At 44.8% G+C, this 24,905-nt stretch overlaps 8 protein-coding genes across 23 annotated transcripts; 1 reads left to right on the forward strand and 7 right to left on the reverse strand.

Annotated features, from left to right (window-relative positions):
• Positions 1–12: 12 nt before the first annotated feature.
• On the reverse strand, positions 13–1,968 carry LOC126324485 (uncharacterized). Its single transcript, XM_049994977.1, has 2 exons — positions 1,793–1,968; positions 13–1,736 (listed from the first exon to the last, which is right to left on the reverse strand). Exons 1-2 carry the CDS (start codon positions 1,959–1,961, stop codon positions 13–15), a joined length of 1,893 nt encoding a protein of 630 aa, XP_049850934.1. The 5' UTR covers positions 1,962–1,968.
• Positions 1,969–2,950: 982 nt separating this feature from the next.
• LOC126324502 (uncharacterized) lies at positions 2,951–3,998 on the reverse strand. The gene is made up of 6 exons (XM_049995003.1): positions 3,828–3,998; positions 3,643–3,761; positions 3,451–3,546; positions 3,247–3,381; positions 3,094–3,180; positions 2,951–3,040 (listed from the first exon to the last, which is right to left on the reverse strand). Exons 1-6 carry the CDS (start codon positions 3,992–3,994, stop codon positions 2,967–2,969), a joined length of 678 nt encoding a protein of 225 aa, XP_049850960.1. The 5' UTR covers positions 3,995–3,998; the 3' UTR covers positions 2,951–2,966.
• On the reverse strand, positions 3,997–6,867 carry LOC126324501 (uncharacterized). Of its 2 annotated transcripts, XR_007559862.1 has the most exons (3): positions 6,551–6,867; positions 4,268–6,473; positions 3,997–4,186 (listed from the first exon to the last, which is right to left on the reverse strand). XR_007559862.1 is itself a non-coding variant. In XM_049995002.1 (2 exons), exons 1-2 carry the CDS (start codon positions 6,864–6,866, stop codon positions 5,089–5,091), a joined length of 1,701 nt encoding a protein of 566 aa, XP_049850959.1. In that variant the 5' UTR covers position 6,867; the 3' UTR covers positions 3,997–5,088. The 2 variants fall into 2 exon arrangements, 1 of the variants encoding a protein (XP_049850959.1); XM_049995002.1 differs by having other exon boundaries at positions 3,997–6,473.
• Positions 6,868–10,066: 3,199 nt separating this feature from the next.
• LOC126324486 (conserved oligomeric Golgi complex subunit 4-like) lies at positions 10,067–12,283 on the reverse strand. Its single transcript, XM_049994978.1, has one exon. It carries the CDS (start codon positions 12,281–12,283, stop codon positions 10,067–10,069), a length of 2,217 nt encoding a protein of 738 aa, XP_049850935.1.
• Positions 12,284–12,781: 498 nt separating this feature from the next.
• LOC126324492 (uncharacterized) lies at positions 12,782–15,958 on the reverse strand. Of its 14 annotated transcripts, none has more exons than XM_049994983.1 (6): positions 15,821–15,958; positions 15,299–15,496; positions 15,112–15,218; positions 14,674–14,854; positions 14,425–14,570; positions 12,782–14,303 (listed from the first exon to the last, which is right to left on the reverse strand). In XM_049994983.1, the coding sequence occupies exons 4-6, from the start codon at positions 14,674–14,676 to the stop codon at positions 12,941–12,943; spliced, it is 1,512 nt and encodes a 503-aa protein (XP_049850940.1). In that variant the 5' UTR covers positions 14,677–14,854; positions 15,112–15,218; positions 15,299–15,496; positions 15,821–15,958; the 3' UTR covers positions 12,782–12,940. The 14 variants fall into 14 exon arrangements, 10 of the variants coding, with proteins under 10 accessions (XP_049850940.1, XP_049850946.1, XP_049850948.1 ...); XM_049994989.1 differs by having other exon boundaries at positions 12,782–13,299; positions 13,462–14,303; positions 15,112–15,496; XM_049994991.1 differs by having other exon boundaries at positions 12,782–13,324; positions 13,462–14,303; positions 15,112–15,496.
• Positions 15,959–16,182: 224 nt separating this feature from the next.
• LOC126324538 (uncharacterized) lies at positions 16,183–20,874 on the forward strand. The gene is made up of 2 exons (XM_049995049.1): positions 16,183–17,225; positions 17,304–20,874. The coding sequence occupies exon 2, from the start codon at positions 17,428–17,430 to the stop codon at positions 20,695–20,697; it is 3,270 nt and encodes a 1,089-aa protein (XP_049851006.1). The 5' UTR covers positions 16,183–17,225; positions 17,304–17,427; the 3' UTR covers positions 20,698–20,874.
• On the reverse strand, positions 20,871–23,310 carry LOC126324539 (atypical kinase COQ8A, mitochondrial-like). 2 transcript variants are annotated; one of them, XM_049995050.1, is made up of 9 exons: positions 22,953–23,310; positions 22,771–22,893; positions 22,393–22,667; positions 21,984–22,317; positions 21,785–21,906; positions 21,610–21,717; positions 21,378–21,542; positions 21,151–21,317; positions 20,871–21,091 (listed from the first exon to the last, which is right to left on the reverse strand). In XM_049995050.1, the coding sequence occupies exons 1-9, from the start codon at positions 23,293–23,295 to the stop codon at positions 20,995–20,997; spliced, it is 1,734 nt and encodes a 577-aa protein (XP_049851007.1). In that variant the 5' UTR covers positions 23,296–23,310; the 3' UTR covers positions 20,871–20,994. The 2 variants fall into 2 exon arrangements, with proteins under 2 accessions (XP_049851007.1, XP_049851008.1); XM_049995051.1 differs by having other exon boundaries at positions 22,771–23,286.
• A 163-nt stretch (positions 23,311–23,473) lies between these two features.
• LOC126324541 (SH3 and F-BAR domain-containing protein DDB_G0274695-like) lies at positions 23,474–24,905 on the reverse strand. The gene is made up of 2 exons (XM_049995054.1): positions 24,794–24,905; positions 23,474–24,697 (listed from the first exon to the last, which is right to left on the reverse strand). The coding sequence occupies exons 1-2, from the start codon at positions 24,818–24,820 to the stop codon at positions 23,561–23,563; spliced, it is 1,164 nt and encodes a 387-aa protein (XP_049851011.1). The 5' UTR covers positions 24,821–24,905; the 3' UTR covers positions 23,474–23,560.

Raw genomic sequence — 24,905 nt, forward strand, 5'->3', positions numbered from 1 at the left:
ATTATTTTTATATTAATTATCGTACATACTGCTTTTTCCATAGCTATCAGGTGCCAGAATCGATAGTATTTTGTATTTTAATGCTGGTATAAACCTGAACACCACTACCAAAATGTTCGTCGTTATCATTACAAATAGTAATGGTATCATGTATGTGTCCACACTTATGTTATTGGTTGTGTATCTCATACATATACCTTCCCACATAAGTTTACCACCTTCTATTACGTGATATGCTGTTTCTATGTTCTCGTTTTTCGTATAGTATGCCAATATCTTATATATGGGCTTTAGTTTTAGTGTTTCACTTTTTACCAGTACTAATCTGATAGGCATATATTCATTACTGTATGCATAACTTGTATTTTTTTTTGAGTTTTCATCGTCAAATCCTATCATATCTATCAAATATTGTACTTCTGCAAAATTAGAGAATACTGGTGCCACAATTACACTACTTGGATTATACATCCCAAATAGATAATCCGATAATAAAAGCAGGCTACATCCCAGCTTGACAGTATTTAAAATAGCTTCGCTAATATCAGCATAATTCAATAATCGTTTATCATCAAAATCCACTACAACCTCAGCATATTTATTTATCGCAGATACATCAGATTCAGCTATCCCACAGAATAACTCTTTATTTGCATAGATATACGCAAGTGTTTTTTTTAGTTTTCCTTCTTCTAGATATAGTTTATAAAATCTATATATCTGTACTCTAACTATCGATTTCAGCTCAAATAAAAGTTGTTCTGCATTTTTCGAGTTGAAAGCTTGTTGGTTTATTGTTATATTATTTTTTACATTATAGCAGATATTACAGTATATTTTTTTTGCACCTTCACCATCACTATGACAATTTGATATATAACCATCAGTTGCTGTTTCTGATATGGCCATTTTTCTCATTTTGTTTAATGTATCATCTAATGACCATGTATTAAAATTTCTGTAAATTTCTTTTTTCATTTCGCTATTGTTTGTATCTTCACTTTTGCTATCGTTTGAATTTTCACTTTTGCTATCATTTTCGTCTTCACTTTTGCTATCATTTTCGTCTTCACTTTTGCTATCATTTTCGTCTTCACTTTTGCTATCATTTTCGTCTTCACTTTTGCTATCATTTTCGTCTTCACTTTTGCTATTAACTTTTTGAATTTCATTTACCCAATCTTCCAATGAAGTTGTCAATTCTGAACTGAAAATAAGATCTGATTTTTGATTATTTTTATTACCGCTCAGATCGATTAGCTTTTCTTCTTCTTCTGGGCGCGGGACGTCATCACTTGGACTATCCAAACACATACATCCAATAGAACTATATATATCTTCAAAGAATGGATCTATTGAATAGATCTTTTGTCTAATCAATATATTAGAATTGCTTGTTGAATATAGTCTTAACACAAATATAGAAGGTCTTAATTTGGTTAAGATCATCGAGTCATCCAATGAATCTAGCCATGCAATCCGTTCTATAGTAATAACAGTGCGCTTTAGTTTCATAATACAGCCCTCTATGCTGCTACCATATTCAATTGTGACAAAACTATCTATTATTTCAATCGAGCCTTTTATATCTAATACTGTGTGTTCTGTAATTTTCACTATACTATTAGTTATTATTAAATTTCCATTCACATTACATTTATCTAACATATCTTCTCCATTCTTCCTCTTATTTCGGCAATATATCCCCCCATTACCTCCAGCTCCAATCGATATATCTAATAATATTTCATGTTAGTTTTATTATTGTTGTATATATTCATTAACCACATACCATTGTCTTTTATTATAGTTGTTTCATCAGGTAGTAAATAAAAATCTGAGTATATACTATGAAGACATTTTTCCGTTATCGTTTTATTTTGTTCAAACAAGTTCATATTAAATAAAAGTTGTTTCTGTTTTACATTATTCACATCACATCCAACTAGACTATATTTCATTTCATATATTATTATTATAAATAATATATTTATAAAATTCTTCATCTTTATTCGCCTTCAACGATTAATGATTTATAAAACACAAAAAAAAAATATTTGATTTTTTTATGTACGCTATGTACATCATAACCTAACATCTTAAATATTTGTTTATCTATCTCCAATTTTTCTGCTATCTATATTTTATTTAATGCCTAGATACACATATACGCATAGATGTCATATGTCTCATTTGTCTTATATACGTATCTATTTTTATTATTCTTCTCATGTTGTTTATTCTTCTATTATTCATATATTAATATATATTTAATATCATCTATAATCACGTTCTGCACATACACATCTGATCTATAACACAACCTCATCATATATCTATCCTGCTCTATTTATCAGCAATATATTTTGTCGCCCTTTATTATTTTTTTCAGTAATCACTCTATACACAAAAGCATTAAATAATTGTTCCGATATAACACATGATTCACATCGTCAATCATCATAAAACATATGTATAGTATCTTTATACTCTGCACCTACAATTATTTATCATTTCATCTCTACAACACCATATCACATATTGTTATTATTTCTGTCTATTCTATACAAACCAATATGCATACCACACATATGTCATTGATACAAATATCAATATGATTTTGAGTCTACATGTCATAATGTTATACACTCATATAAACATATTCAGCTGCCGTTATCATATCGCAATTTTATTCATTCGTGTAACAATGATATCTATACAACATTATAATAGTATATGTTGACATAATTTGTGACTGTTATATATTGTTGTTCTTTATCAGTATTATATTATTAATCTAAATTGATCATATATGGTTTTTGATTGAGGACATTAAAACATATTATCATAATAACTGAACTCATATGTATATTGATATTTTATTATATTTATTTTTATTGAGATCATACAGAATTATTGATAATTGTTTAATTAAGAGATATTTCTTTTATACATTTGTATATCGATCAGGATTCGATTCGATTTCGTAGCCAGCCAGTAACATCGCTGATTTCTTCCTCCGACGTAAAGTGGCCGAGGTCTATTTTCACGGTCAGTGTGGGTAGCAACAAATTACCAGCAAAAAAAACGTACTCTTATAAAATCGCAACTCGCCTGGGATCCCCGCATTTTTGAGAATTTCAGAGCTTTCTCTGGACCAGCGAGTCTTGATGAGATCGTCTGGATATTTTCGTAAGAGAGATGAAAGGTAGATTTGCTTTATAGGTGGAGGCGGTCCCTACGTACCAACTAGCCCATGGCACAGCAAGAACGGTGTGTTGATGTTTGTCTTGTCGAGTCTTTCATGGAATCTTTCTGCGATAGGGAGGTATCCCGAGAGAGACACAATGCCACCTAGTTTATAGGGACATGAATACCCGGCTGGTTCGACGAAGTTAGAGACGCGCTCTAGAGTTGCGTGTTTTTTGTATTTCTTGCTGTTTTACATACTGTACAGAGAGCAAGCACCGCCTTGGCTGAAGCCCATTAGGATAATTTTTTCAGACTGAACCCCCGAGTCGGCTTCGGCTTTGATCAGTGACAGAACTTGACAGAACCCATTCGGCGAAAAAGGTAAACGAAGGGAGTCAGAAGGACAGTTTTTGACAAGTCTTGACAAATACAATTTGACCGTTACGGTACAATAAGCTTTGGATTTTTCTAATCCGTTGAAGTCTTGCTTGGCCTTATCTTCTAGAGTGAGGATGTCGTACCAAGACGGCATGACCATCCCCATGTTCATGGTGACGGGTGCGTTTGGTCTAGGCGTTAGAGAGTCAGCTTCTCGTTGTTGTAAAAAGGCCAGAAATGCGAATGCAGATGCGTACGCGTTAGGAAGAATGAACTTTGCGCTGGGAATGGCCCTTTGAATTTGCTTAGCGGTAGGTAACCACCCAGCACCGGAATCACCCAGACCATGAATGAGTATGACAGTTCCTTTAGAGGGTTTGACAAGTGCTTCGAGAACTATAGGTGCTTTGTACATAGAATCCATGACTTAAACTAGATACGCATTGATTTTTTATTATTTTTGTAAAAAAAAAAGTTTATCGAGTCATCGCGTGTCTGTCCCAATATTTGACAGCTTTGAGGTATTCTGCTCTATTCAACGGGACGCCGGACCCTCCTTCTTCCCTTCCGAGGGAATTGCGCATGATGGTGATAGGAGACATAGGAATCTCGAAATCTGAGATCGCAATTGAAGATCAGCCAATACGTATCACACATATCTGCCACGTGCACATCTCCGGACAGAGGAGAAACGCACCTTCAAGTTGAGATTTAATGGAAATCACTCCGTAGTCGAACTCCTCATCTGGAACGGGGTTTCCCATAGCCTCACATTCCTTGACTATTTGATCTTTCGAATACAAAATAATGTCCAAAAAAGTACCTTCTGGAATCTCCGCGAGCGAGTCTCTCGAAAACCATCGACACAGCACCGGTAGCTCTTTCTCCACTCTAGAAAAATAGCCGCTTTTGAGCAAATGCTGGTTCTCAGGAGTGATCGGAATTGCGCCCACTTTGATTCCAGGAATCCAATTTCGGACGATGATGTGCTTGCAGAACGAAGCGTATCCGTCCAGGAACTTAACCGATGAATCGTCCCTGAGAATCTGGTGAAGTTGTTGCATAAACTGCGCCTTGCCAATGGGAATCTTCGTGCCCATGTAAGTCGAGTCGTCGAATTGACGAAACGCAAACTCGTCAAGTCGAAGGCATAGTTTTGAATACATCGCGGTAAACGCGAGGCGGGATGCGAGAGGGCAGGCAACGCGCACCTAAGGGATGGTGATGATCAAAAGCACCGAGACTCGAAAATAACCTAAAGCTTTTTGCTTTTCATTTTTTTTAACATATGCACACATAAGACGCGCCGATTCTTGAATGTGTACCGCATGCGCAGTGATTACACGCACGTTTGTCTACCAGTAGAATAGCCAAACGGGTCAAGCCATGCCTTTGCGTCCCTACGCTTCACGCCTTCCCCGTACGAGGTAAACATACGTTGTGCGCTATGTAGCAAATATATGTTGTACGCAGTATGTGACAAACGTGTATGTGTATGCACGCCTACATAAACTGATTTTAGGTAAATGAGCCAATGTCGGTTTGTAGAGTGGATTGAAATATGGGCTTTTGTTGGTGGTGGGTAAACACTCTGAACAGGTGGGGCAAAGTCCACATCCAAGAGTCCATCCAAGGGCACCCGAGTTCTTCGCTCATGACCTTGACGTTCGCATTTAACAGGGACCAGATCATGTGGATTTCGCTTTTGTCTTTAAAACTGTAGACGATATCCGTTTCTCCATTTTTGATGGTGGATAAATTTCCGTTGTATTGCATAGGGTTCGGCACATTAATAGACCAATACCTGCATAACAGTATAAGGGACCGAATGATGTCTCCCATGCTAGTAGAGTCAGCGCTGAGACCTTCGTAGTGCCACGTGTACAGAAAAAATAGACACGGCTTGCGATTCTTGGCGCTTAGGGTCGTCGGATAGCAGATTTTCTCCAATTGCTTTGTCAAGGTGACTCGACGTGATGTGAGTTCACCTTTTGTCTTCTGAATACGCTCTCTATAAGAGTGCAATTTCCTACTTCCGTCTAGTAGCTCGTAGCTCTTTCTGGACTCTTCTTCTTCGATCCTCATTCTCTGGTTAAATCTTTCCAGCTGCTCTATTTTTTTTTTCATTTTTTCGTTCCTTTCTCGATGCAAACCATTTCGCTCCCGTAATACGTTCAGTTGCAGTGCCAGCGTTTCGCTGCGCTGCCTCTCGACAGACTGTCGATATCGCCTCTCTATCAGTCGCCTCCTCTGCTCAAGCTGGCTCTCCACGCGACGCAACCACTCCTCGTTTTCCAGCTCCAGCAACTCATTCCCTATCTTCTTCAAAACCAGGCGCTCGTAGTGAGACTCACTAATTCGCGTGCAGCGCTGGCAAATATACTCCTTGTGCGCCAAGCACAAAAAACAAATCTTAGGCGTCCCAATGTTCAACATGCTCGTAATTCCGGGCTCCCAACAACACAGCCTCCCAAGAATCGCAATCGCCTCCGAAATCAGCTTCGAAATTGTCTGCAACCTCTCGACCCTCTTTTCCGCAACCAATCCAGACGTCCCCTCCGCGGGAACATCCAATGCGCGCTTCATCGAGTCTCGGTCGCGCTCCATTCTCACCAACATCCGGTGAACCCTCGCAAACTGCTTGCACTTCTGAGGAAAGTCTCGCACGTTTTTTAAAAGCCTGCTAAGCAACTTCCAACTCGAAGAAGCAATCGCGTTCAACGCCAAGTCCCCTCCCAGCCCACCCGCCTCAGAAGGCGACTCACTCTGGCAATGAACCTCGCCAAGCGGTCCTCCCCCGGAAGAACTTCCACCCGACTGCGCCTCGCCGTCGAACCTCGACAGACCGCATCCCAGCACCCTCAAGCACTCCGCGTACTTCTCGACCCGCCGCCCCAATGCCTCTAAAAACCCGCCCAAAAAAAAAAAAAATCTGTCAGTCACCAACTCGCAACGCCAAAAAACGAACGACGCGACGCACCATCCAGCGGGTCAGACGGGGATAAAAACCGGCTCCCAACGGCGACCAGGCGATTCTCCGAGAAGACCTTGTAGTACACCGAAAGAATGTAGAGCAGTTCAGACAAGCGCCTCTGAAGAGATTCTGAAAGCTCGAAACTAGACGAATTCTCAATGTGAAATTCTATATGATGCAGCAGGTGCTCCGTCGAAAGGTAGGCTTGCTTGACGCTCTCGATACCCCCGCGCACCGACAGATGTAAAATCTTAATCTTGCGATCCAGAATCTCGAAAGAAACGGGCGACTTGTCAAACTCAAGTCCACGAAGTGATAACATGGCAACTGGTAACAAACAAAAAAATATGTACACATATATACATATACCCATATGCAATATATACAATATATACACATACATATACGCATAGATATGTACCTTTTTTTTTTCTCTCAGTCGAGACCGGACTTGACCTTCTCGCACTCGGCCGACAAGCGACCCCGAGCCCGCCGCTTCTTTGTGCCCTCCACTGAGCAGTCGCTCGACCCCCTCGGACGCAGCGCGCCCCGCGACGGTGCGACCCCCTCCTCGCCCTCCAACTCAACCGGCCTCACCGCGTCGCGCCCCGCAGAAGGAGAAGCCTCCGCGGACGAGCACGCGCCTTTTTCGAAAAACCGAGGCTTTTTAGAAAAAATCTTGTGTCGACGAAAAAAAGCGCCCCTGGTCGCATTCCGGCCGTCCGTCTCCTCTCTCGCCGAGCACTCCTCTCTAGAGACCAAAAACGAACAAGGACCAGACGGAATGCAATGAGCAATCTTGTCGGCACATATCCTCCTCCACTCTTCCCACCCGTCCAGAGACCCCAGCGGAATCGTGTCGTTGATCACCTGGTGCAACTTTTCCACCCAACATCGCTCCACATAAGAAGGACGGCGCAAGTAGTCAAGCCCATCCAGGTGCATGCCCAGCCTCCAGTTTCTGGCCCTCATGTCCCTCTGCATCGCCGCCTTCAAGTGCTGCAGCGACTCCAAAACCATCGACGCGTCTCGCGCATAACAAAAACTGTAAAACCAACACTCGATGTACAGCTGCGGGTAAAACTCTATCAACCCGTCCAAGTACAACACCGATTCCAACTGCGCCCAAGCGCGGCGATACGACTCGAAATCCGAACAATCCCCGCAATCCTGCCACGGCTCCCACTGCTCAACCCCTCTGCCACTAAGCCTCATTCGACGAACGGAATACCACAACTGAAACGCACACATATTCGCCTTCGTAATCACGTTCTCTGGCGCCAACTCATGCGCCTCTCTGTAAAGACGATCTATCAACTCCAAGTCCCCGTAGCTCGATGTCTGGAAAAGAAACGTCGCGTAACTCTCCATCACCCGCGCCTCTCCTGGAAGAAGCTCCAAACTCTTCTCAAACGCCCGACCTGCTTCTCCGTACTCCCCCCTCAACACGAACAACTCCATCGCGTATCCATACCAAAAATACCCGTTCTCAGGGTACCTCAACACGCACGCCCGGTAGTACCTGTCCGCCTGCTCCGCGTCTCGTAAATGCCGTACAAAATAAGAAAATATAAAATCCTGCTGCTCAAACGACGACTTCCCACTCTGAACCGACACCTTGATCAACGTCTCATACGCGTTCGTCACCTCCTTGCTTATCTGCAACGCACGCAACGCGTACTCACTCGCCGCTCGATACTCCTTCTCGTTCAACGACAACACCGCCATCTCGCTCCAAACCTCCTCCTCCCTGCACTTCCCAGGATCCAACAACCTTCTGTCCTCCAAATCCGCCACCAACCTCTTCTTGTAAACCTCAAACGCCCTCCTCGCCTCCTCCTTCCTCCCAAGCGTCAACTGCGCCACCCCCTCCAACTTGTGCATCCTAATCGGCAACTCCGACACCCCGCACCCGCGCCTCAGCGCCTCTATCAACTCCAAACTCCCCTCAAACCTCCCTCTCCTCTGCAAATAGGCAACCAACGCCTCAAACGACGATTCGTCGCCAAACGTCACTCGATACGCATTCTCCTCCCCTAACCCCCCATCCCACCTCCACTCCACCTCCTCGCCACCCCCGCCCTCCTCCAACACGACGCTGCGAGGACACAGCTCCAACAACCCCGAACCAGACCCAAACGACCACTTCCTCAGGTGGCTCCAGTCCCGCTCTCTCCTCCTCCTCTTCAACGCCCCCCTGCTCTCCCTGATCTCCACCTCCAACTCCTCGCTCGACGAGTCCGGATACGATGCGAACCCCCCCTCTCCAAACCCAACACCCTGCGACGCGTCTCGACCCCCGAACACAAACCGACCCTTCCAGTGCCGGTAGTCGAGCAACCCGCACAACTCTTCCAACTGCTTCTCCACGTCTAAAACCCAAAGCCTCGGCATGTAGTCCACCTGCGCCAGCGCTATCCAGTCCACCCTCCTCCAACCAGACACCGAAGACACCAACAACTTGTTCACCAAATACAACTGACCACCACTCCCAAGCGCCGTCGAATAGTGACTCAACACGTATCCCATCTCGAGCGCGTGCAACCTCAACACTCGACCCATGAACTCGCGCACCACTCGGTCAGACCCCGCCGCCAACACAATGTCGTACTGATTTGCACACAACGCCACACACGGAAGCCGCTCAGCACAACCACGCGTCAACTCTCGCGGCACCCCCCCCCCCTCCTCCTCCTCTCCCCCAAACGCCGGCATCTCGAAGTATTGGAACGAAAGAATCGCCAGCCAGCGCCTCAGCGCCTCCAGCGCCTCTCCACCCTCGACACCTGCCTCCCGCCGCTCCACACCGTACAACGCCACCCTCACGACCACCGGCACAAATGTGTGCTTCCAATGACAGCAGTTGCCAAAATCAAACGGGAACTCGCGCAGCAACAGCGCCGAGTACCCGTGAGTCACTCGTCCAAAAAACCAAACGACCAGCCGCCCCTTGCTCCCCTCTAACGCCCTCCTCGTGTACATCCGCAACACCTCAGACAACAAACGCGGCCTAACTCGAATATACCGCTCCTTCAGCGCACCAACATCCTCCTCGGACTCCTTGAACAAGCCCCAATCCGCGCATGCCAAAACATCCACGAAATCTGACCCGCGTTTTTCGAGAAAGCAACGTTAGCCCCAAAGTCCGCCGCCCCGCAAACCAACCAGAAACACGCGCGTACTGGCCGACTCAACCAACGACGAAGGCAGCCCGTCTGTGCATCTCTCAGGCGTTAAATCGACCAAAATCAACTGCGTAGGCACGCACTGAAGCTCCGTCTGCAGCAACGCAGAATGATTCATCTCCAAAAAGACCCCTCAATATAGACCGCGCGCGCCACCCGAAGCCAGAGCCGACCCTCCCATAAATAAACGACCAGCATCTAGGAAGCCAATTTTTTTTTCATAACGGCTAAAACGAACTGTGCGGACCAAACCACTCCGAGCCTAAAAAATAACGGCTAGTTCGACAAGGCAGTCTCAAGCGCCTCCACCCGGCTCTGTCCGCCGCGACGCCCATTTTCAGCGCAGCTTCAAGTCGTCTATAGTCTTCGGGCTCCAGTCGCACCTTCGCTTCATGAAGCTTCTCACCTCGTCCGGCCCCAAGTGCCACGCGTTCCGCCTTTCCCGGTCGGACGCGTCGCTCAAGCCCAGCTCCGCGCAGGGCACCGCCTCCTCCCACAGCTCTAAAATGTCCGTTTCCTTTTCTAGACACAAGCAAGTTGCGATTTCCTTAAGCTTTGACAACTTGTCCCTGACGCCTCCAGTCATGCAGTCCGAGAAGAACCTCCAGATCGCCCTGACGTCCGAATCAAACTGGAACCCACCGAGCTGGCTGAACTTCTTCTGGAGCGTCACCAACTCGACTTGAGCCGCCAGAAACGAGACGATCCGAAGCATCAGGTCGTCGAAGCAGCTCGCATCTAAATACTCCTTAAAGGGCAACGCCGACTTTCTGAGGTAGTCCTGGTAGAACGTGACCCAGGTCTCATCGTTAATTTGACCCTCTTCGAAGGCCGCTGAATCCAGTTCATAGTTGGTCGTCGCGTACAAGTCTACGTATGTACGCGTTCCCTCGTTCAAGTATCGGACAAAGAACTGCACGGATTCGTCAGCTGCCTCCTTGAAGGAGTCACCTGCCTCGTGGAACTCCTTCAGACTTGACCGCAGCACGCGCTGAGCGGCCTCGTCTTGAGCATAATAATAGCCGACCTTGGCGTCAAGTTTTTGGTACAACTTTTCAAAACAAGCCCCGCACGTCGGAAAGAGATTCAGGATGCAACCGAGGACGCGTCGCTGCTCGTCCAAATCTGCCAGCTGGCTGGACGGAGAAGAGTAAACGGCGCCCACGTTCTTAAGAAGGTGGTTTTTGATCGATTGAATAGAAGGGGCTAAAAAAGACCAATTCCGACTTCTTTTAAATCGGCCGAGCTCGAACTCTACGTGATCTGAAAGCGATGGCGCGAAGCCCACAACTGCCTGTCTAAACCGTCTTAAAAGACTGTTTCGAAGACGAGACACGTTCTCAGACTCGCTCTTTAAAACATGGCACGCAACCTCTGAATTCTGGGTGGTCAACGCGCGCTCCATCGAGTATTCGAACGTGATGAACAAGCGGTCCAAATCAAACATATCGCAGACGCTCTTTTGACTTTTTTGATCGCTAGAAGTTGATGGCAATTCTATCGACTCCTGTCCGCCAGACACCATTTTTTTTAGCTCTAAAATCGCGTCCGCAACGACAGATAGTGCAAAATCAACCTCCAACTTTTGGTATTGTCGAGAGAGCTCCGCAACCTCTGAAAAGAGCTCAGAGGGCTCGGAAATGTAATTTCGAATGTTCTTTGACTTTTTCTTTGCTTCTGTCGTCGAGAGCCCAGAATCGAAAGATTTTGGATCGAAAAATGTGTATCCTTGTTCTCTCATAAATTGAATACCCGTTTCGCACTGGTGGCGTAAATATGACTTATAGCACTCCACAACTCGAATGATTGATGCCGCCTGGTCCAACAGCTCTGTGTGACCCTTAGCTGGAAAGCCATCTCCGGAATCGGCCAACGCTCTCCTCTCTTCAGTCGTCGGTAACGCGGTGGGCGAATCTTGGAGCGAACCCAACTTTCCGTCGTAAAACTTTGTAAAATGACGGATCATAGATACGGCGGCCGCCTCAATGCTCGGCTGAATGTGGCACAGTAGCAATAACGTTGTCTTAACTTCAAAGCACTGATCGACGTACGCATAAATGGCCGAAATCTCATACGCAACTCTAAAAAGCTGCACCAAATAGGGCTCGACGTCTATTCTGTCAAAACCCCTATCAAATCGAAGGTGACCCTCCCTGAGCTTCTTCAACAAAGACTGGCCAACTCTGTCCACGTGAGACTCCACGTGCGCCTTCAAAAACTCCACTGCTTCAACCGTAGCGCAAAACTGGCATTCAGAATACAAAACCGCAAATACGGCCGCCTGTTGTATACGACCAAGCTTCACCGACTCAAAGAAAAACTTCTGTACAATATCCGCAACACGTCTCTCGCAAGAATCAGCCGACGACATTTTGCGATTCAAATCCACATACTTCTGAAACTCTTCTCTTCTCTTAAAAAAGTCTAGCGCCGCCTCAAAATCCTTCTCGCGAACGTATGTAAGCACCTCCGCATAATCTGAAATACCAGACGAAACCAACGGTGCTGGTTCATTCACTTCGCTCTTAACCATCTCAACGCCCTTTTCCTTCATCCTCTCGTCAATCCTCTTCCTACAACACGTCAGCTTTTCCCACCTCAAAAAAAAAACCCCCCAAATTCAACGCATTCTTCGTCCTTCGCATAGACGCATGCTACATACACCAAATGCGCTCCCATCCAACCTCACCGACCAAAAAAACGCAAAACCCTCTCAAACAAATTAGCCTAACCGCAATCAGATAAAACGCTAGGCTCTTCCAAAACTGCGTACGTTGTATTCGCGGACAGCTTTGACATATTTTGTATTTTTAGTTTCTGTTTCTAATTAAAATACAAATGGAGCAAATAACGTCCAGTATTATTGCCAGACAAGTGCTCTGAGACACGTCATTCAACCTATCACGCAATGCCAACGCCTCCCCTTATGCAAAAAAATGTCGCATGCGCCTCTGACCAATGCTCAGCTTCGAGTGCTTAGCTGCTCAATCGGACCTATGCGCAAACGATAATCGGAGAAAAAAACGACTCCAAATAACCCAAAAACCATAGCTCGAAGACATCCCCACAAAGGCGCACGACACTCCGAGCTATAACAACTTAAAAATGCAGAATGCATGAGAATGCACGTACTGAACAAAAAAATAGTGAAAGTCGATATCGGCCAAATCTAGGGAGGCCAAATATGCCTCTTTTTTCGCGCAGTAAAAAACTATCGGCCACTTGAGCGAACGATTTGCAAAAGCTCAGAGCGAAGAGCGGCCATCACTTCTGAGGCACTCGACCGCGCATTCTCAGTCTCGGCCAGTTCATTGGCCACTTCCGCGATTGAAATATCCAAATTTCCGCACGCTACTATAATATCCACATTCGAAGCTAGCTCCACCCAATCAGACGTCAACCCAATCTTTCGACAGTAGTCAAATTTTGGTTCCCTAATCGACCGCTTCAACAACTCAAAAAAATTCCTTCTGTCCTGGTCGTTCCATGGACATCCAACGTTCAAACCAACCACCATTCTATCGATGATGTCGGACGCGAGAAACGGTAAAAAACGCATTTCACTTCTACCTAGCCCATCACCACCCGACGAGTGCTCAAAAACCAACGAGTCGGCCGACAAGTAGTCAGAAACAATATGGCCAGCCCTCGAACGATAATACGCACACACTGAGCATTGTTCTGTCTGAAAAAATGAAAGACCTAAACAACCTCTACAAAGTAAATGCATACAAGGTAAACGCACTCGTTCGAATACCGCTTCTCGGCAAACCGAACATGCCGCAGCTTCGAAGTTCTCTATTCTCTGTGACGAAACTGTACTAAAACCAAACGCAGACGACATACTAGTGGCAGCCAGAGAAACGTTCTGGAATACACCATTCGACTCTCCATTTAAATAACACGCTTGAAATAGATTCCTCGAAGGTATTCCCTGTAACAACAAAGGTGTACTTCGTCGTAACCTCATATCCAGGGTCTTCCTTGGAACAACCATGTACTCTTCTAAAGACGGTACGTAAGGAAAGGGAAACTGCTCAAACACACAATTTTCTCCTGGATTTATAGCAAGCGTCATGGGTACCACAGGTACCATATTCGTAGCCGATACACCGTATTCTGGCTCTCGTCTGCTCACCCTTTTCAACATATTGCTTATACATTCGTCCTCTTCTTTAAAAAATAATTTGTTGAATTCAGCCCTAGATCTCTTCTGTCGATTATGATCAATAGCCTTTCCACCATCTTTTGACGATAAATTCTGTACTCTTGCCTCAGCTGAACGACAATCGTCTGCCTCATATTTATTCTCAGGGTCCAAATGATTAATGCGAAAGATGTAACGATACTCGCTATATTCATATTGCAAACCTCTGTCTATATAATATTTTCTGGCGCTTCCAAATACCAATAAGTCGCCGTCCTTTAGCTGCACCTGATCAACGATCTTCCTGCTGTTAACAAAAACTCCATTCGAACTTCGATTGTCTCGAATTTTCCATTTCCCAAATGACCTCAAAATATAAGCGTGAACTCTAGACACAACATGCGGTATATAAGTGGAATTCAAATAACTGAGGCACGAAATACAGCTATGTTAACAAAAAATGTATAGACTGACTAGAGAGAAAATCTCGCCCATCCTCGTGCTACAAGAGTTTCTCAGCTTGACCTTGGTGTACCCGAAAAACTTACACGTCCACCGAATTCTGATCGCGGCCAATGCTGATTCCATTTTTTTTAATATGGACAACGTTTGGTGTCGTATCCGTCTCATTCACCCTCGGGGATTGTCGAAATAGATGGGCCGTACAACATGTCAAATTCACATGAGAGTTGTTCTGCCAAAAAAAAAGTCAGTTTACAGGGATACTGCAAGGAAAAGATACATTTTCGATTGCCAAAAAAGTAATCTTACGAAGATAAACAAAACAACTAATGTACCATTATAGCTTGGTTCGCAAAGTTAGGTGCTAGTTCTATCTTTGCGTACAACGGCTTCAAGGGGCCGGTGCTCTTGCCACCTTTTGCGGCATTCAAAGTTATACCAAAATAACCTTATTAAAATGCGGCAGTCCAAACGCGTGCTAACTTTCGCAGAATTGACAGTAAAAGAAAGTTTGACCTAAACATTAAGTTCATTTTAGGCACAAACGAAGTAAAGCTAAAACTGTTAGATAACGGCTAGGCATAAATAGTGAAATGAAAATTTTTTGAATGCTTAGCGCAAGGAGAATGAGACATAGACACCATGGCTATCAAGTTGTATACAGTTTGATTTAAGTCCATATATTATTGAAACCATTTTACTGAACGATTTTAGACATAATGAGATTTAAGTGTACTCAACTTTCATAATTCGTTATGCCGTATTGCCCGTACCGTGTTGTACTCGCCTCAATACAAAACACAATTTACCACTTATTCCATGCCATCCTTGTATGTTGATTATACTCAATCAAAGGTAGTGGAATAAGCATATATAGGTGCTCAAATTATGCAAACTAGATGAGTCAAGCACTCGAATAAGAGCGAATAGAGGGGAAAAAAGCCAAATTCTTTTTAGTACATCTTTTCTCTGAGGAATTAACATCCCTTGATACCCCTATCCCCATTATCTGTTCCCAGTGGGCACAGTGTAAAAAAATAACGTTAAAAAAAGAAATCTACGTGCGTAACACAGAGCCTGGCAGAAATTGACTTATGCAATAACTGACAGAAACTTTTCGGCGATTTTGTGCAATAATGACATAAAGATCGGTTACTTCTATATAATTATTTGTCAGACTGTCTGTATTGATTTTAGCACGCTGAATATATCGTTCTAAATGTCATGACGTCGATCAAAAATACTTTCATGAGTTATCGTCTACTGAAGGGCGATAAATGGATATCACAGGTCCCTTGAAATACACCTCAATAGAGTTCTGGCTTACCGTTTTCAGAAACATATGCCTTGACCCTCTACTGAGGCGTAAATGTGACACCTTGATGTACATGCTATCGTATTTCTCCGCGTTTTGAGAATTCCACTTACACTTCAGCTCGTCCGCCTCAGATATGAGGGGCGTTTGTTCGCTATTGTACATACAAACTACAGAATAGGCATGCTTGATATTGAGCCAATGAGGAGCAGGGGACCTGCCAGCGTTGATTGTCTATTGAAAGTATAGAGTTGGCAAACGTAAATTTATATGTCAAGGAATCTTAAATTGTTACAATTTTTCGGTACGAAACGATTAGTTCTTGTACATCTCTCATAATTAAATGTGTGTATTATCAGTGAATATTTAAATTTGGTGTAACGAACACAACAAACACTATTTTTGTCCCATGTGTCGTTTGTCTTTTGAAATTCCTCCTATTAAGTTTATGAAGGAGAGAATAGACGATGTAGATCGCAGAGAAACTACGACAACTTTATTTACGCTTACTAGCTAAGAATTGGGTGTTTGCATGATCTCTGAACTACGAGATTTTGCATTAAGTCTAGCTTTTTTATTAAGTGCCTTGGAAGTTGAATGCATTTTTATTTTCCCAGATGAGTATCTCTGTTTTCTGGTACAATTTACTCATTCGCATTGGAACATATAAGCCAGATATCAAACGGAAGCTCTAAATTGGACGAACCAACCACCTGCAGTCGCACGATTCACCGTTTGTTGAATAATAGAGTTGTGGGGAATGCAGTGCTAGAAGGACGAAGTAGGCTCTCTTTGAGTCGAATCGAATGTGCATCAAATAAGATGATGGGCATATCAAACAAACTATATGAGGACAACCATTCTTCAAGTCGTTCATTAATCTGAAGTATTTTGCGTGTAATAAATCACAACCAACCTCATATTGTTATAAACATGGCAAATAAATCAACATTCTAGACCTTGAATATGTACTTTTTTGTTTCCCGGCTCTCTTCCTTACACTGAAGGGAAGAAAGGCCTTAAACAAAAATGAAGACTTGTGAATGTCGGGGTCCTATGCGAATCGTCTTCCAAAATTAATATTTGACATAGATGGTACAATCTAGATAAATGGGAAGGAAAAAAATGGACGGAGAATACGAAGAAAAGTGTTGTTTTTTTATACCGATTTCCTGATTTTCCAGATATATGAGGCGATTGACAGATTGGTATGGTGAAGGGAGGAGATGTGCCGCGAGTGTCTTTGGTCTGTCTGACTACGTTCGTCGCCTTCACGTTCATGATACAGTGAATGTTTTTTGGTAAGTAAAAAAGTGCACGAGATGTTCCCGCATTGAGCTCATTTATAGGTCGGTGGCTGAATCTGCGTGGGCCCTGGATACAAATGCAGTTTCTGTGCGGACAAGTAGCCAAGAATTGGTTTTACGAGGTACTGTTGTTCATTGGCCGATAATTTTTTTTTATAGTCGTTACTGGAATTATCTCCTTGCAACTTCATCTTGCTTTTGGGTTACAGGAGAAATACGTAGCCCTTGTTATAAATGCGGAATGTATCGATCTTTCGATCCTGATGTATGTGACATGCGCGAATTTGAGCTTGCTCGTTGTTCAGCTTATTTGCAGAATGTTGGCTAATTTTCAAGGTTTTAGCGTACAAAAATGAAGCTTTGACCATACGGCTCGGATTTACATAATGAGAATATGTCGTTATTCATTATTGTTTCTGGGTTTCGTGTGTTCGGTATCATAGGTCATCGTGCGTGCTTTTTTCAGCATGGAACTTACATGTGACCAGGTTACTGTCACACAGGATTGGTGCGTTTCTGCACTGAATTTCGCCGCGGCGGAGCAGAAAAACGAGCAACATCCTGTGAGGGTGAATCTGCAGAGCTTCCATTACGCGACTCCAGATTATGCACTTGCAGGCGACTCGACGTCCAATCCAATTATAGAAGCAGGTGACAAACCGAAGAGAAAAAGCAGTTTATGTGTAGAAGCAATTCCGTTGGAAATTTGGTTTAAAATTATCATTCCGTTGGCTGTTCAGAGCGAAATTGACGATTACGCTCTTTCTCAAGTCAAGCCAAAGCTCATTTCAAACAAACTCCCGCTTCTGTGCAACACGCGAAATCATGTGTCTGACATCATTCAATACGAATCAAGTCCTTTTAGGAACCGCGATCCCATCGTCGCTCTAGGATTAACATGCAGACACCTCTGGCTGCTCTTTGGAAATTATCTCTTCTTTTATAGGCCATCCAATTTCGATGCCTTGGACCGAAAACTGACTCGCTGCTGCATGCGATTTTTATCTGCACTTGAATCAGCTGCGGCCTCCCGTCCATCCGAAACAAACCTGTTGATCAAAGAGGAACAGGGCAACTTTTACACCTCTGACCTAACAGAGGAAAAAGTGTCCCCTAGTGTCATTCGTCTTCATTCTAGAATACTCGTTGAATGCATTTTGGCCATACCGAATTGCAAATGGAGTCGGCTTATGGTTTTCGACCTTTTGTATCTGAAGTTCCGACTCTATGTCACTTCACGCGTCTTCCTGGAACTTCCGGGACCGACCTACCACAGATCCAACGTGTCTCGACGTATGCAAATACTTTCGTCTCTCGCGCTGTATGGACTCAATCTGCGCGACAACGAGGCCAGAGAAAGCGTTCTGAAACTCTACACCGATTTGCGTCGCTTTGTCACCTCTCGCAAAATTTCTTCCTCTCAGCTGATACCGTCTGGCAGCTGCGGACAGGAGCTTCAGACCCTGCCGGATCAGCTTCGACAACACATATGCTTCTCTGGAGTGAAAAGAAGGCACAGCTTTACGGTAGAAAACCTCGTCTCCATCGTCACCAAGGCCAACCAAATCAGATCCATGCCACCGGAATACGCTCATCAAATCGTCCTCCTTAAGCCGTCCAGAAAGCTAATATGGAGATATATCCATCCGACCGGCGTTCTCATGGAAGTCAGTCCCATAGACCGACAAATAGTCTCATTTCAAGAAACCCGTCGATTCGAGCTCATTCTTCAAGTCATCGGCATATGCGTTCCGAGGCCGCTGACGGAGCTCGAGGTCCTATGGAACCACGAGCTGAACTTCGTTCTAGTTAACGTGTTTTTTGAGCTTCACCTGGTCACCTACCTGGCCCCCCACCTCGTTATCGATTCGCAGCTCTCTCATTTTCTAAAGCACTTTGCCGGATTGGTCGCGGACAGCATGGGCATCGCGCGAGCGGAAAGAGCAGCTTCTTCCAAGAAGGGCCTCTTCAAAATCTGCTCGAAATTGCCTCTTCGACGCAGTAAAGCGGTCGATACCAGCTATGTCTGCATGTCTGGAATCGTGAACATTATAGCTACTTGCTACATGTATCAATTGCTAGATCCGCTAATCGTCATGAAAGAACTTGGCATTTTCGATTCGTCTACTTGGTGCTTCTGGGGCATTTCGAGGAGACTCACATCTGCTCTTCAAAGCGCTTTTATCGTTCGACCCAGAAATTGGGATGTAGCCGGACACCTTTACGATATATGCAGTTCGCTTCTGCGCTCAGACCCGGAAGCGAAGGACTCGCATTGCCATCCCTTCCTAGCGCCTGCCATCTTCTACCGCTGGACGAAGAACCTCCATTTGGTCGGCCTTCAGTCCTCCTGCGTTTTTTCCTGCTATGGCATCAACGAACACACGGCATCAACCGACTTCTGCTACCCCTTCTTCCCTATACTCAGGCCCGCTCTGCGACCGGGATGTCCGTCACCGTGTCCGTTCTTGGACTTGGAAATTTCACTCATCCGATACGTGATGGCAAAATCAAACTTCAAGCAACTCAACAGTCTGTGCGCGCACGTCGCGAATCTGGAGGTCCTCGTTCGATGCATCTCTGCCCACAACTCACAAACGTTTGCCTTTGGCGGAGAGAAAGACATGGCTCCCCAGCTGAGCCGAGCCACATCAGAAACGATTCTAGAAACCGTCATCGCATCGATGTCTTCTCTACCACATCGGCTTGCATCCGAAAATCTAGAATATAGTCTGCTGACGACGCCAAAGCAGCAACAAAGCCATTCGAACACCATCAACAACGACAACTTGGCCGCCCTTCGCGCCTGGGTCCTGATTTTCTCTGAACTGGTTTCTCACACCGAGCGCAACTGGGACGTCAGCAACTCCGCCCGCTCAGAACCCCCAAGCGACGCCGTAGATGAGAGCATCTCTCAGCAACAGCACGATTTTCATCGAAGCACGACCGACCTCGAGCCGCATTCCCATCGATTCTACTCGAACCTCTATTACCACATGCTCAAACACCTCGTGGAATGGCGTCCATTCTTCAGACATGACAAAGTCGCGCTACTCTGGTGGAACTCCCTCATCTGCAAAGACATCGCGGACATGTCAAAGAACACGAATGCCATCTTGTACCTGTCTGAAATTGTCTTCAAAGTCGGCTGCATCCCGCTCGCCGTATCCATCATAAAACACCTAGCCATTATGTTCACTACTCCTACCACCACCATCACTCACACCGGGCGCTCAGCCCTTCCCTGCCCCATCTCCAAGTTCAAACCACAAATTCTCAAAATGTCAAAAAAAATACTCAAATTTTTTTTAGAGTCTCCTTCGGCCTCTTTGGTTTTGTGGAAAACGGTTCTTAACGACTATTCCGTTCTTCTCTTACCCGCCCTGTTCCGTCAACGAGAGCTATGGTTGAAGCACGTCTCCCTATCCTCTATAGATCCATCTACTATATCTGCCTATTCCAGCAGTCTAGCCCACAGAAATACGCTAGAAGTTTGGAAACTCTCTCAATTTCGTACCAAAATCAGGCGACGATACCAAAAAGCGGTTCACTCCTCACTTCCAGTTATCTCACTCCTTCTCAATAGCGTACTTGTGCGCATTCTCCCGGACGAACTCCTCGTTGCCATTGCCCAGTTCCTCGCCTCCGAAGCTACTAGAAAAGACCTGTGGACAACGGCCGCCCAACTCCTTTACAAAATAGACCGCATTCTCGGACGCAAGGAGAATACCCACTAACTATCCTCACACAGTGACAGGCCTTCTTCTCTCGACTTTTCGCAGCTCTCGCTGGCATCTGCTTTAATAAAAAGACATAACTATTCGGTGTAGATCAAACTTTCATTTCTCCTTCCTGAAGCAAAGTCCGAACGAGAAGAACTCACCCGACACAAAAATCGTATTTCTCGGTCTTTTTAAAATGAGAGTCAACAAGTTTATATTCTTCTTATCGATCTGGAACGCGCACTTCTCTCTCGCAAGAATCGACCCCTTCTCACGCGAGTGATAAGAACGCGTCATCACCTGCCCGCACCCCTAGCACTCAGTGTTCGCCACTATTTCCCAGAACATGTCCCGACACGGGACTCGCGCCTTCAGCTTTGCACAAAGCAAAAATGCACCGGACAATTTTCTAAAAAACGTTAAAATCTTGTCCTATGGTATACACAAAAGCTTCAAAAAAACACGTACCTATGCAACGAATAAGTTTCTTCTGGTGGCGGCGTCAATCTCCTTTGGAGCATGATTGGAATCATACTTCTGATTCTCGAGGTGATGTCTTGAGTGCTGAAATCATAGGCTCCACTCTCAGAAAGTCGAAACGGCTCTCCTAATATCATCACTGAGTCGATGTGTGCCTGTCAAAGAAAAGTCAATATTTGACATGAAGTGTCAAAATATCATGATGCCAGACGAACGTTTTTCATTATTGAATCTTCTTCACCCGTTAAATATCCAAGATCCAGGCTGGCTCTATATACACCTTCTCGATCTCCCAGTGCCGCTGACTTCACTGCGGAAAGATAGTTTTTGATAAATGCGTCGCTAAAGGTTCGAGTTGCTCCGAAGTCAAGCAGGATAATCTACAAGAATGCAAGAAATGAGCGCTTACTTAGCGTGGCTTGGTTTGTCTATGAGATTTGGACATACTTGTTTCTTCTCCTCGTTGTAGAAAAAGTTGCTCCAATTGGGATCGACTTGCATGAATTTCCAGACGAAAATTTCTTTCAGGGTCAATTCCATGATTTTCGACGCGACCTTTAGAAAAAGACAGTGTTAGCGACACGAGCGCAAAGCGACAAGACGTTCAGTCAAGACTACGTACCCAATCGCGGACTTTTTGGTCGCGTTTTACGACCTCGTTAACGGGTATCCCGAAAACGAACTCTGAGGTCAGAACCTGTTGACTCGATAGATCATGAAAAACTTTTGGTACGTAGAAGCTGACTGCAAGGTGTATATGCGAGACAGGCATGTAGAATGTTAGTTTATGCAAAATTTTGGAAGAGATAGAATTTTCGTACCATCATTTTTCAGAAGTTCCCTCATTTTTGTCTGCGAGTTGGCCTCTTTGATATAATCTAACTCTTCCATAAGTTCTGAGCGCGTGCATTGAATGGTTTTGTCCAGGAATGCGCCTTTTGGAAGGATACCGGACAAGTTTAAAATCCATTCCAGATTTTTAAAGTCGGATTCGATACTCTTTCCTACTTCCGGATACTGCACTTTAACCGAAACCTGCTCTCCAGAAAGTGTCTTCGCGTAGTGCACCTGTCCTATCGACGCTGCAGCGATGGGTTTCAAATTGAATTCGGAGAACTTGGACCGCCAGTCGACCGAAAACTTTTCCATCGTCTCCTAAAGAAAAAGAGGCAGAGGACAGTCAGCCACTAATACAGGACAAGATGGAGTGAGTTAAGAAAGGGAACGCACAAGCAGTTGGGATTCTGGCATGTAGTTCGCACTATCGCGAAGCTTGTCCATAAGTCGTGAAAACTCTACCGGTAAAACGCTTTCGTCTTGAATACTGAGGACCTGTCCCAATTTGAGCGCGGCACCTCTCATCGTCGACAGTTTGTTGACGAGCATCTGCACGTTATTTTGGTTCCATATGCTTGGTTTTTGGCTTGAGGAAGAGCCGTCTCGATAAGGCATAGCCCGCTTCAAAGTCTGGCTCAACGCTTCGACGCCCAAGGATACGGCCAAACCTTGATATGACGTACGCGTATGCGTGTCAGTGCACATCATCATCGAAAATTTGTATGAGAGGTTTGGTACGCCAACAGTAGACTCTTTCGCGGTTTTACGAACCTCCGAACTGCCACAGTCTTCCTACTCTCGTGACGGGGATTCTCCGTTCTTCGAGACCGCGAGCTTCGAAAGCGACCGGCATGTTTGCAATCGGAGCGGGTTCGCTCGGTATTGAATCTGCAGCTTTGACACCTGTCAACGCGCGTTTGTTAAAAAAGCTTTTTTGTTTTCGCGAATTGTACCGTTTGACAGGGAGGAGCGAGTGGCCGCGCGATTTTCCTTCTGCACAGAGGTTCTTGATGGCGTTCCTCCATTTGGAGGTCGGGGGTTTGAGAGGTGGTCGAGGGGATGTTCCTCTACGCACGGGGGTGCATTTTTCGAAGTGTTCGAGGTGTGGCTCGCGACGGAGGAGTCGTGATGTGACGACGGTGCTGGTCGAGAAGGTGAACAGGTTTTCGACGCAGAAGTTTGAGGTGATGTCTGTCTTTTAAGAATTTGACTTGTGGTTGGAAAAGGCTTGTTTACTTTGTCTAAAACAAGCGCAGCACCCTGAAGCACTCGAGCCAGATCCTGGAACCAACTCATCTAGAAGAATGAATCATATAAAAGATTTTTTTTTTTTTTTTAGCGTGCGGCCGTCTTGGCGAACGCGTTCAAAGCGGTTTAGAACCTGAGCAGGGGTCGAAAAGAAGTGCGTGGAAAACTATGCAACAGTGTGGTTGAAATTTTTTCGATAAACAGAAAGAAAAAAGCCATATCGGCGTTTTAGCCCCTTTGATATCATTTAAATAGGTTTTACGTGGAGGGAGTCAAAAAAGCGCGTCAGCATTTTGACTACCTTCAATATTATTTAAATGGGTTCAACGTAGTTAGATGGAAATAATCCGCATTCTCCGGAGGTGTTGATACCTACCCACCACCCGGTAGAATCCTTCTTGACGACCCTTATTCTCTCACCGACAGAAAATGAAATTTCATTGTTCTCCGCGGCTTGGTAGTCCCACATAGCCATAACACATTCTTCGGTATCGAGCAGGTTGTCGCCCGATGGTGCTTCTTGAGATTCTGAATTGGCAATGCTGACAGACGGAGTGTTGTCGTTTTTGACCTGGTTTTCGTTGTAGGTGACGCTCTGGGGAGCCGAAATCGTCGGGTTGTTGTTGTCGTTGATTTCGCCGGATGCGGTTTCGTCGAATGGTTGGAAATTCGGCCATTGTGGTTCGACGTCACTCACTTTGTTCTTGCTTACCCAATTGTTGACATCTTCTACGACGTCAATTTTGAGAAGTTGACTCATTGTGTATATCACATCCTTGACTCTGTTTTCCATGGGCTTGTAGACATCGTTCTGGTGAACGGCAGTCTGCTTGAACAACTGTAACAGCTGCACTAACGTTTCTTGGAGAGTGTTGTACGAGTTTTGAACTCGAGGCTTGTGTTGAGGACAGTATGCAGCTAGTTTGTCGATAGAGGCTCTGTATTCTTGCTCTGCAACACTTTGAGACTTTACAACTTTCTGCCTTGCGGCTTGTATTTTGCTGATGATTTTTGGATTTGTTTCCAAGCGCAGTTTCGTGTCAAGTTCGTAGCATTCCGCGCACAATTTATGATATTTACTTTTATGCCTGTCAATGTTTTCCAACAGCAACTGATATTCTTTGTTACTCTTCTCTACTTCGCCGAGATGCATCTTTGCCTGCTTTTTGAGTTTGCGATGAAAGGTAAGCAGTGCATTGGCGCTAATTTTGAGTTCTGCGCTGAACTCTTTGTGCAAGGTGGAGTCCTTTTCAAGTTCATCTCTAAGCCTAAGCATGGCAACAGAAAGGCGACTATCAATGTTCATTTCGACCTTCTTGGCAATCCGCTTCAGGTTCTTCGAGAGTTCGGCTTCGATGTTGGAACGCTCCATTAGAAAGCCTTGAAATTGAAGTAGATGCCTAAAATTTTCTTTGACATAGTTGCTGACAGCTTGGTACCCTTCCTCACCCTATATCCAAAAAAAAAGCCGGAAGGACGCAACGGTCTGGTGAGTAAAAAAGCACAGAATATTAAATTAATAGCTTGTAGCAAGGTACACGCGTACCCAAAAATTTTCAGAAATCATGTTCATTTTATTAAAGTAAAGCTAGAGAAACCATCTAACCCAACGACTATCGACCTGTGAAAAAAAGACTAGCAGAATGGGGTTTGAGATA

The sequence above is a fragment of the Schistocerca gregaria genome, unplaced genomic scaffold (genome assembly GCF_023897955.1).
Source record: "Schistocerca gregaria isolate iqSchGreg1 unplaced genomic scaffold, iqSchGreg1.2 ptg000888l, whole genome shotgun sequence".
Taxonomy (NCBI): Eukaryota; Metazoa; Arthropoda; class Insecta; order Orthoptera; family Acrididae; genus Schistocerca; species Schistocerca gregaria.

Excerpts from the sequence above, each read along its gene's own strand:
- LOC126324485 (XM_049994977.1), bottom strand. The coding sequence starts at position 1,961 with ATGAAATATAGTCTAGTTGGATGTGATGTGAATAATGTAAAACAGAAA. Across the intron at positions 1,737-1,792 it reads AACTATAATAAAAGACAATG|ATATATCGATTGGAGCTGGA; the intron begins GTATGTGGTTAA and ends AAATATTATTAG.
- LOC126324539 (XM_049995050.1), bottom strand. The coding sequence starts at position 23,295 with ATGAGTTGGTTCCAGGATCTGGCTCGAGTGCTTCAGGGTGCTGCGCTT. Across the intron at positions 22,894-22,952 it reads TCGCTCCTCCCTGTCAAACG|CTGCAGATTCAATACCGAGC; the intron begins GTACAATTCGCG and ends CAGGTGTCAAAG. Across the intron at positions 21,718-21,784 it reads ACCAAAAAGTCCGCGATTGG|GTCGCGTCGAAAATCATGGA; the intron begins GTACGTAGTCTT and ends CTTTTTCTAAAG.
- LOC126324541 (XM_049995054.1), bottom strand. The coding sequence starts at position 24,820 with ATGAACATGATTTCTGAAAATTTTTGG. Across the intron at positions 24,698-24,793 it reads TGATTTCTGAAAATTTTTGG|GGTGAGGAAGGGTACCAAGC; the intron begins GTACGCGTGTAC and ends TTTTGGATATAG.
- LOC126324502 (XM_049995003.1), bottom strand. The coding sequence starts at position 3,994 with ATGGATTCTATGTACAAAGCACCTATAGTTCTCGAAGCACTTGTCAAA. Across the intron at positions 3,382-3,450 it reads CGGTGCTTGCTCTCTGTACA|CCGGGTATTCATGTCCCTAT; the intron begins GTATGTAAAACA and ends TCGTCGAACCAG. Across the intron at positions 3,181-3,246 it reads GCTGTGCCATGGGCTAGTTG|ACGATCTCATCAAGACTCGC; the intron begins GTACGTAGGGAC and ends GAAAATATCCAG.
- LOC126324486 (XM_049994978.1), bottom strand. The coding sequence starts at position 12,283 with ATGAAGGAAAAGGGCGTTGAGATGGTTAAGAGCGAAGTGAATGAACCA.
- LOC126324501 (XM_049995002.1), bottom strand. The coding sequence starts at position 6,866 with ATGTTATCACTTCGTGGACTTGAGTTTGACAAGTCGCCCGTTTCTTTC. Across the intron at positions 6,474-6,550 it reads CCCGTCTGACCCGCTGGATG|AGGCATTGGGGCGGCGGGTC; the intron begins GTGCGTCGCGTC and ends GCGGGTTTTTAG.
- LOC126324492 (XM_049994983.1), bottom strand. Across the intron at positions 14,304-14,424 it reads GATCAGAATTCGGTGGACGT|TTATTTGAATTCCACTTATA; the intron begins GTAAGTTTTTCG and ends TTCGTGCCTCAG.
- LOC126324538 (XM_049995049.1), top strand. The coding sequence starts at position 17,428 with ATGGAACTTACATGTGACCAGGTTACTGTCACACAGGATTGGTGCGTT.